At 37.3% G+C, this 11,404-nt stretch overlaps 1 protein-coding gene across 1 annotated transcript; it reads left to right on the top strand.

Annotated features, from left to right (window-relative positions):
* Positions 1-302: 302 nt before the first annotated feature.
* LOC118405931 (mucin-2-like) lies at positions 303-10,672 on the top strand. The gene is made up of 10 exons (XM_035805788.1): positions 303-2,204; positions 2,552-2,664; positions 3,435-3,493; positions 4,253-4,422; positions 5,022-5,193; positions 6,943-7,116; positions 7,754-7,846; positions 8,535-8,721; positions 9,302-9,373; positions 9,602-10,672. Exons 1-9 carry the CDS (start codon positions 305-307, stop codon positions 9,371-9,373), a joined length of 2,940 nt encoding a protein of 979 aa, XP_035661681.1. The 5' UTR covers positions 303-304; the 3' UTR covers positions 9,602-10,672.
* Positions 10,673-11,404: the final 732 nt, after the last annotated feature.

Here is an 11,404-nt window from a genome sequence, read left to right as displayed (position 1 = left end):
TCCTGCTATGACTGATACTTCTCTTGCACCATCTTCTACTATGACTGATGTATCTCCATCACCAACTCCTGCTATGACTGATGCATCTCTAGCACCATCTTCCACTATGACTGATGCATCTCCATCACCAACTCCTGCTATGACTGATATATCTCTAGCACCATCTTCTGCTATGACTGATGCATCTTCATCACCAACTTCTGCTTTGACTGATGCATCTCTAGCACCATCTTCTACTATGAACGATATGTCTCCATCACCAACTCCTGCTATGACTGATGCATCTCTAGCACCATCTTCCACTATGACTGATGCATCTCCATCACCAACTCCTGCTATGACTGATGCATCTCTAGCACCATCTTCTGCTATGACTGATGCATCTTCATCACCAACTTCTGCTTTGACTGATACATCTCTAGCACCATCTTCCGCTATGACTGATGCATCTCCATCACCAACTCCTGCTATGACTGATGCATCTCTAGCACCATCTTCTACTATGACTGATGCATCTCTAGCACCATCTTCCGCTATGACTGATACATCTCTATCACCATCTTCCACTATGACTGATACATCTCCATCACCAACTCCTGCTATGACTGATCCATCTCCATCCCCAACTCCTGTTATGACTGATACATCTCTATCACCATCTTCCACTATGACTGATACATCTCTAGCACCATCTTCCACTATGACTGATGCATCTCCATCACCAACTCCTGCTATGACTGATTCATCAGTAGCACCATCTTCCACTATGACTGATACATTTCCATCACCAACTCCTGCTATGACTGATTCATCTCCATCCCCAACTCCTGCTATGACTGATGCATCTCTAGCACCATCTTCCACTATGACTGATACATCTCCATCACCAACTCCTGCTATGATTGATTCATCTCCATCCCCAACTCCTGCTATGACTGATGCATCTCCATCACCAACTCCTGCTATGACTGATGCATCTCTAGCACCATCTTCCACTATGACTGATACATCTCCATCACCAACTCCTGCTATGACTGATGCATCTCTAGCACCATCTTCTACTATGGCTGATACATCTCCATCACCAACTCCTGCTATGACTGATGCATCTCTAGCACCATCTTCCAATATGAACATGTCTCCATCACTAACTCCTGCTATGACTGATGTATCCCTAGCACCATCTTCCACTATGACTGATATGTTTCCATCACCTACTCTTGCTATGACAGATGCATCTCTATCACCATCTTCCACTATGACTGATATATCTCCATCACCAACTCCTGCTATGACTGATACTTCTCTAGCACCATCTTCTACTATGACTGATGTATCTCCATCACCAACTCCTGCTATGACTGATGCATCTCTAGCACCATCTTCCACTATGACTGATGCATCTCCATCACCAACTCCTGCTATGACTGATATATCTCTAGCACCATCTTCTGCTATGACTGATGCATCTTCATCACCAACTTCTGCTTTGACTGATGCATCTCTAGCACCATCTTCTACTATGAACGATATGTCTCCATCACCAACTCCTGCTATGACTGATGCATCTCTAGCACCATCTTCCACTATGACTGATGCATCTCCATCACCAACTCCTGCTATGACTGATGCATCTCTAGCACCATCTTCTGCTATGACTGATGCATCTTCATCACCAACTTCTGCTTTGACTGATGCATCTCTAGCACCATCTTCTACTATGAACGATATGTCTCCATCACCAACTCCTGCTATGACTGATGCATCTCTAGCACCATCTTCCACTATGACTGATATGTCTCCGTCACCAACTCCTGCTATGACTGATGCATCTCTAGCACCATCTTCCACTATGACTGATGCATCTCCATCACCAACTCCTGCTATGACTGATGCATCTCTAGCACCATCTTCCACTATGACTGATGCATCTCTAGCACCATCTTCCACTATGACTGATATACCTTCATCACCAACTCCTGCTATGACTGATGCATCTCTAGCACCAACCCCTGTTATGACTGACATATCTCCATCGCCAACTTCCACTATGACTGATACATCTCCAGCGTCAGCTGTCACTGCTAACTTAACTACACCTGGCTTGGCTACAATAGCTAACTCTACAACCGCTGGAGTTGATACAACAAGCAAACAACCAGAAAAGCCTGTGACAACCAAAGTCCCTGTTACTGAAAAGCCAGGTTGGTCATTAGTTCAACTTGCAATTTTTTTTCTTGTCTTAATGCATAAAGCACAAGGCATCAAACTGTAGCACATAAAATAATCCAATACAATTATTAAGAAGATTAGGGGTGAAACAGTGTGCTTGATTGAAACAAAGCTTGCTGTTATGTAGTTAAGACACATTGCACTGCTACAATACAAAAGCTACTTGCCTATTTTTCAACAAGGCCTTAATCATAGATAAGTATTTACCTTATAGTAGTGGCTTGTACTTTTTTTTAGTTTGGCATGGTAATATTATCCACATTGTAAATGACATTGAGAAAATGAGAGGAATTTAACATGTTACTTTTATTTCTGATAGGAAAGCCAGAAAAGATCTTGGCATTTTCCCTAAGCCTTGATGGAAATGCCACTGGTTTGGATGACAAGACATCAACTGCCTACAAGAATTTGGAGCAAGAATGCCTAACTGCAGTGAGTAAATAACTTAATTTGTGTTGTACATACATGTATTGTATAACGTTACATTAATGACATAACTTTTTTTAATTTTTTAGCTGAAGGGTGCTTAAACCTGCTAAGGCTGTTTTTTTTCTTAAATCAAAGAAAAAGTTGCTGTAAATGACTTTAAGTTTAAATTTGCATTATGGTAGTTTGCTGTACTGCCCAGTAATCACATAGTAGTATTCCACTGCGTTCTGCTGCTGTAGTGGTGCAGACACCCTATGGCACACTACTAGTATACAGTAAATATAGAGTGGTGTGGACACCCTATGGCGTACTATACAGTAAATATAGAAACTAAAGTCGTTTAATGTTGACTTCGCAGTGGGGATTTTATGGTCGCCGTTAGAATTGCAAACTACTGTGAAAATTTAAAAAAATGACAGAAATTGACTTTCCATTATGATATGTTATTTGTTTATGTTCTGGACACAATGTGTAACGTTATATCATGTAAATGTAATGTTGTATCCAAGTGTGGTTGCAAGCCTAGCTTATACATGTAACACAATAATTATTGCATGAATTGTACAAATGAAAGAAAATAAGGACTGAGATAGAATTGTTAATCATCACTCTGTCTCAATCTTATTTAAATTTTTGTGAGTTTATTGAACATTAATGAGGTTATAAGTATTATGAACACAACTGATTTATGTAATGAAAGAAAGAATTCATACAATTTCATTACGTTACAAGTTGCAATCAGTATCATATCTGAAACATTGTGTGTCTGGCAGTTACGTCCACTGTATGCAGCTCAGCGAGGCTTTAATAGAATCCAAATCCTGGGATTTCTGTGAGTATTAGAATTCCAATTATTATATAAATAATGGTGTGCTTCTAGGTCATGTTCTTACATAGCATGGTATGTTTATTTTAACTGGAATAAAGTTATACCATTAATTTAACAGACGCAAACAGCAATTTAACATTTCAAAATACCTTTTTCTGCATACCTGCACTGGTGCAGGAAACATTGAAAATTACCTGCACCAGACAAATTTTACCTGCACCACTCTGAGTTTAGGAAGTATGGATCATGCTAGAATTATTCAGGAACCATAATTGCTATTTTTTTCTTGTATACTTTTAGGTGGTAACAGTCAATGCAGCTAAGAACAATCCACATGCACCTACATCATAGGTCATTTATGTATAAAACCCCGTACAGGTTAGGTGCAGGTAGACATCAGAAATACCTGCACAGCTCCAATTTTACCTGCACTAACCTGTATATGCAGATGGTATTTTGAGCCCTGATTCAAGGAAACAATTTTTATGGTAGTAAGAGTGATAAGAGGAATCCTAACTAGAGTGAGTGACCACCTCCCCATAAGATTCCCATATCACTATTATTATATAACAATTACTCTTTAGATTGACTGTGATATGAAGAGGCTTCCTTTCTATTCATAGTCCTGTACATTTGTAGAGCAACTACCTGTGTATAAGACAATTTTTACCAACAAAAAATTAGTTCCTACATATAAGTGGTTGATGTGTAACTTAAATTGTACATACCATGCATTAAATTGATATTTTCTTTACCATACAGGTCTGGAAGCATCATTGTGAGACATCTCGTCATCTTTGATAGCGAGGATGCAGCATCTAATGATGAGATAATGAGTGCAGTGGAGAACACAGTCCTGAACGGTACCTTCAGCATTGCAGGGTACAGTGTAGAGCCAGCTTCCTTCACAACTGTTACACTTACAAGCACAGGTGAGATTTCTTTTATAATGTATCTAGAATGTCATCACCTCCATGAAAAATACCATTATATTGTTTTCACTGTCTGCTGGTGTCTGTTTGTGTGTGTGTGTTTATGTGTGTGTGTGTGTGATTCCAGATATTTGTGATCAGGAGAAGGCCTGGATGGTTTTAAATGAAGTTTGGGAAGTTTTAAAGACTAATCAGTGTAGCTCATAAGTCAGCAAGACTTTTCTTGCATTCATACTACAGCAAAAGTGACTAAAAATCTCTAGTTATGTAGTGACTGTAGATGAGAAAGAAAAAGTGAGTGGGTCTATATTATGACAAAGTTTAGCTGTTAAATCTGTAATACATGTTTGAATAGTTTCATCCACTCAGTTAAATTTTACAATTATTGATGGAGTACATGCCCCTGCTCACAATGCTGTAATAAAGTAATATAAGAGGTGTTATAAAGAAGTTTTTGAAAACTATCCGTGATTAACTTGGTACACAGCCTCAGAAGTGTCCTAAAAATGTTATCAAAATTGCCGTGAAGAGGATTTACAGTAATGAATATTGATTTTGCAAAAATGTGCATCATTATGTTTGTGTTGTATTTGATTCAGAGATTGCTGAGCTAGGAGAGGATGGCCTGTGTACTACAGGTTGTGGTGCTGATGCCATGTGTAATCTGACGACCATACATGGTGTGCTGGTAGCTCAGTGTGTCTGTGCAGCTGACTACTGTAAAAATGGTGGACAGTGTGAGGTCATACCTCAACAAGGACCAAAATGCAGGTAACTTTCTCTTTTTTTGTTTTACGCTCCAATTTATTAGAAGGAAAAATTTGTCATACTTAAAAACAAAAAAATTACTAACTGTAAAATTAGAAGCCAGTTAATTTCACAATGGATTACTGCACACTTCTGTTAAAATTATATGGAATCCGCAAATCCCGTGGTGGTGCGGTGCAGCTGGATAACTTCGCTTTGAAGCACCACTCAGATAATTGCACAAAATATGCTGGCAAATGGGGTGTGCAACTAAATCAATGTGGCTTCTACTGTACTACTAATTTCTTATCATTTTGAAAGGATTTTTCCTCCTCACCTTTAATTCTAAAGTAGGAAAAATTCTCGTTAATAGATTAAGACATCTAAGGCTGCATTTTCAATTTTTATTGTCCATTGGAAACTACCAAGTGAACATAGCCATAAAAATGATTTTATTTTATCTAATACATTAGTCAGAATTACATGATCTTAATATCTTCTGGTATGACAGATAACCAGGTGTTCAAGACATTCTTTAGATGATCTCAATAACACTTATGCACTCTTTTTAACCTTCATCCTACTGCATAACCCCATAACATTATTATACACATTTGGTGCTAAAAGGTAACCTTAGGAATCTGAGGGTTAATGTTGTGTCTCTAGGGTACACGTTGTATTGATATTTCCTTCTTTCTTAGCTAAAAATGTGACAAGTTTGAAAGTCCTATAAGGAATGCAGTGGATTTACAAACTTTTCTCATTAATTATGCAAATTAGCTGTCGATTTGCATAATTAGAATTCCATCATGTAAGTCTTCCCTTTGGCTATCTACATACCAAAAACCATGACGATCCGTCAACACGTTTATATTTTCTCATTAATTATGCAAATGAGGCCGTCATTTGCATAATTAATATGCATTGATATTTCTCTCTTCCTCATCTATATATGTGACAAGTTTGAAAGTCCTATCATGAAATGCAGTGGATTTATAAACTTTCCTCATTAATTATGCAAATTAGTTGCTGATTTGCATAATTGGTATTCCATTGTGTACATTGTTACTTGGGCTATCTACATACCAAAAACCATGACGATCCATAAACACGTTCTCGAGTTATTCTCGTCCAAAGTTTGAAAGGAAATCGGCGACTGCAGTTCCAAACAAGCCGCTAGGGGGTCCAAACTGAAAGCACTTACTCTCTGCACCAAGGGCTATCTACCACTCAAAAATCATAACCACAGCAGGTCCAGAACACGAGATAAAAAAAATTGAGGTTTTGCTGCAGTACCTTAGCAAGCCGCTAGGGGGCCCATTATCGAACTTGACCTTCGTTTTCCCGACCCCTACCCACCTACCAAATATTATTGGGATCCATCAAAGGCTTCTTGAGTTATACTGTTAACACACAGACAGACAGACAGACACACACACAGACTCACAAGCCTAAAACATAACCTTAGCCATTCTGGCAAAGGTAATTACATGATCTTAATATCTTCTGGTATGACAGATAATCAGGTGTTCAAGACATTCTTTAGATGATCTCAATAACACTTATGCACTCTTTTTAACCTTCATTCTACTGCATAACCCCATAACATTTTTATACACATTTGGTGCTAAAAGGTAACCTTAGGAATCTGAGGGTAAATAATGTTGTGTCTCTAGGGTACATGTTGGAATCATGCATGACTGAGTTGACATTTGAAGAAATATCTAAATGCTAATTTTTTTATTTCCCTTTATCTTATTTTACAAACCATAGCTGTGTGGCCACCTCATTTGGTTACTACGGTGGAGCAAGGTGTGAGGTGTACGCATCTCAGACCCTGGTCATCGGAGTGGGTGCAGGTGTGGGAGGGGGGCTGCTGCTCATCATCATCATCCTGGTGGTCTGTCTGTGCTGCTCAAGGAGGCGAGTTAAGGATGACCTGGAAAGGTAGAGTCTGCTTCTGTCTTCAAACTACCAGCAGTTGTATTCTTTGATATATATTAGACATTTCTGACATATTGAATACTGCCATCAAAGCTGTTTGCAGTGCATAACGTTCAGAGAGTGATTTTTCGTACACCACTAGCATGGTTGGTGGAGTGGATTGTTACAAAAGTGGTGCAAAACCAGGCAATCAAAAAGAGGTTAATGCTATGTACATAACAATGGTATGCTAGAGATTGACCTACAGCTTGGCAGATCTGTAATACTTTAATGGCTCAACCCCAGCTTTCAACTCTACAAACGTCCAGGCCTCTAACAGGTGTTTTGATAATACATTGTACACTTCTTCGGAAGTTCTTCCCTAAGTGGTTTTAACAACACATAGAAAAATCTTGTACAAGATGATAAGTTAAAAGATACCAAGTAACATAGTTAAACAAGAGTCATCATTCACAACTTAGATTATAATGCTTTCTTGCTTCCATATGAACTATTCTGCATGTATGACATCTGCATATTTAATATGAACAGTTGCAAAGTAAGATGAATTAGCTTAATATGTACATTTGAAAGAGATATGACATGGTTATGATGAAATTTTGTTTCCAAATTGTTCTCCTATTTTGCACTTGCCTTTCAGGCCTGACCAGAGTAACGTGTGGTTGGCTTCAGCTCGACCTGTCAGTTCAGTGACAAGAGGAAGACCATCTGATGAGGCAGTGCCTCTCTATAAGTGAGTACTTTAACAGTAACTGTTGCAACGTTAAATGTTTTTCAAATCATACATATACATCCACATGTAGCTTGAATACTTAAGATCACATTTAAGGCTTTTTAAAAGTTTGAAATCTGGACCTGTGAGATCTACAATGTGAACTAACTGAGAAAGTTTAAAACACTTGCTTAAAGTTTACAGAAGCTGTAGATAGCAGATTGACAGGGGAGCTTACTATAATTAAGTATAAATGAATGAATGATTTAAAACTTCATTGTACATTTTTGTCCAACGAATCCAAGTACACTAGTCACAACATAGACAAAACATACAATGTCATATTAAACTATTGTAGATTTGCATGCCTCTTCTTGCTTTTTAGTAATGGCCGGTTTGTCAAAATGCATAAGAAACATAAAGACTATACTGTATAAAGTGATGGAATCTCCTTTCTACATTAACAAAATAGGATATTTCTATCATTAACAAAATGATTTCTTAATTGAGAGAATATGAGTCAAAGTTAATTCATAATAAAAATTCCCAGCCAGAACAAGATTTCCTAGTACATAAAAAGTTTATATATATATAAAGCATTCACTTGTCAAGCTGTTCATGCAACTCTAGACCTACTACATACATGTTAGTATTATGGCATTGAACATTTGCTTTAATTTCCTGTCCTACGTCCACTCTACTATTCTAGCCTGGCAAAGAATGAATATGACCAGCGGAACACAGACTCACCACAGAACAACCTGGCCCGAGCCTCCCGGCTGACTGGGTACGAGTTTAACTACCTGAAGGGGGAACTGACTACATTCCAGGAGGGAGATCAGCACAACCCCAACAGGCAGTGGAACCCTACGGTGGAGAATGTGCCAACCAAGAAGGTGAGATCTTACTCATTTGTATGACATTGCATAGAGTAAGAAATATTTCAAAGCCCTGAATTATGATATATAGGTATCCATCAACACATACGTACACTGTATGTACGTGTGTGTGTGTGTGTGTGTGTGTGTGACACTTTATGTATGTGTGTGTGTGTGTGTGTGTGTGTGTGTGAGACACTTTGTGTGTGTGTGTGTGTGTGTGTGTGTCTGTGGCACTTCATGTGTGTGTGTGTCTGTGACACTGTGTGTGTGTCTGTGTGACACTGTCTTTACGTGTATGTATTTCACAGTGTGTATGTGTGTCAGTGTTAAACTTTGTGTTTAGGTATGTTTGAGGTGAATCTTATGTCTTGAGTTGTTTCAAAATTACCCTTCTAGATATACTAGATTTGAATGTCTATACAAATTTGATAGACTGGTTTGACAAACTTTAGTATGGTTTTCAACCGTCACTTTAATTTATACATGCAATGCTTGTACAAGACTGAAACATGAACCAGATTTTTGAACCAAAGGATTTGTCCTGCATTTTTAATTCAAAAGACGTAATATTGATTTAATCACATTCTTATTTCAGGAATTCAAGCTTCCTCGTCCCAAAGTCTCCAGTGGTGAAGTGAATACAAACCGATATTCAGCTTATTACTAGGTGAGATTTTTTTATTTCTTAGGCTCTTAGTTTTGCTTAATTTATCATTGCCAATTCAGAGGTAACTCAGTTGTACCCTACATTAGCATGGATGTTCATGTTGGTAATGTTTTATAATATCAAGAATTCAAGTGTCTCATGGTAGAAATTAGTTGAAGTCTCATATATAATGCATATTGCTGTACTTTTCTTGTATTTCAAAAATAATGACACCATATTTATTAACAGATGTTGGATTGGGAAGTGTCTTGGTCACAATGTCTTGACTGGATGTTGTCTATTCAACAAGGATAGCATTTCAAGACTACAAACGTTAGTCCAGCGTTTTGCGTTTTGACTTAAAACCATTGTTAATATCATCATTACAACTCATGTTTTGATTGTTCTGTTCAAGATTCTAAGTTACTTTTGTTACAGTATATGTTATCTTTACTAACTGTTTTGTAATAGATGTTTAACAGATTGTTTTGTTACTTAGTTCAAGATTGTAGCAAATGTGTTCTGTTGTGTAGACTGGACCCCTTGAAAACCAGCTTATACAAAGCTAAGGGAACCAAAGTAGAAAGTTTAAGACATGTATGGGTTTCTTTAAATTGAATGTTAATATAGTAAGAAGTTTTTTAAAGTTCAGAAATAGCACTAATGGGTTCTGCCCTTGGTGCTGAAATTGCTATGACATACATACACATTTGCATGTTTATGAAATATGTCATTTGCATCTTTGGGAGACTTGAATGACACCCTTATCATTTGATCATTTTCCTTGTTGAAATAGCCTTTTGACACTATACTGATAGTATACAGGGTAATCACAAAGCATAGTATATAGACAAAGATGAAAATGCCACAAAGGGGTGTTACAAATGGCACTGTCAACACGGTGGTTGAAACAAGTTTTTTGTGGCAAGTGAATGCTTAGCCATAGGACATCAATAAACAAATACATAAATCAGAAAAATAGCTAAATATTATTTTGTATACATTCGGTAAGGATGGACTTACCTGTTTAAGAAACTCAATGAAAATGACAAAAGGAAATAAGTCATTAATGTATCATTGGTCAATAGCTGGCATTTTAGATTCTTGCATTCATTAGAGTTGTGGACTTGTGAATGTAATGTGTGCTTCATCTCTTAAAGTAGAATTAACTTCCAAACGCCCTATTTATCAAAAGTACACATTAGTGATGTGTGACATTTGCTTCATTGCAAAACTTTGTATAGCTAACAATCTGTTTTCTTAATCCAATTATTCCATGGGTTTGTTTCATTGTTTTTTTATTAAACCATCATCCAATTGTTTCATTGTTTTTGCTTTATTTTACCTGTATTTAGATCTTTTGTCTCTGTTGCTATATTTTGTAACTGGTTACAAGACGTAAGGGAAATTCTAAACAATATTGGTTACTCTTTTCTATAAAAAACTCTATGAATTCACAGTTAGACAATTAGCATATATGTACATTGTTAAAAAAAGGCTGGGAGATGATTATGTCCAGACATTTTTTCATAGACTGTCTACAAAAAACTAAAGAAGGTATATTCCATGGAATATTTTTTAATGTTACTTGATAGATATGAGGTAAGATCGGCAATGTGTAAACTTAGAATTAGCACCCACCCCCTTGCAATTGAGAAAGGGTGGTACATAAAGCTACCTGTGGGTGAAAGAATCTTTTACAGTATTTCAAAACCGGTGCAAGACGAAATACGTTTTATTTCAAACTGCCTCTCTAATGACCAGGAAAGTATAGAGCTATTCGAAGAGGCCTGCAAAACCCACAAAAGTTCCAAACGTTTACTGACGGAAACAAAACTATAACCCTGTTAACGTCACATAACCTACTCATTACAGAAAAAGTGGGTCATCTAGCTCCTAGAAAGATGTCAAACCCAATATGCTTAGATTGTAGCTCTCAGCAGTACATATCATTACTAGAATAGCCACTTGTCTCTACTTGTCACCATTGTTATCTATACCAAAGTCTTTTATTTTCTGTATGTTTAGTATTCTGTATGTTTCATGTTGCAA

This window comes from Branchiostoma floridae, chromosome 18 (genome assembly GCF_000003815.2).
Source record: "Branchiostoma floridae strain S238N-H82 chromosome 18, Bfl_VNyyK, whole genome shotgun sequence".
Classification (NCBI taxonomy): Eukaryota; Metazoa; Chordata; class Leptocardii; order Amphioxiformes; family Branchiostomatidae; genus Branchiostoma; species Branchiostoma floridae.
Note: the sequence above shows the minus strand (reverse complement) of the source record. Positions and strands in the feature narration are given on the sequence as shown.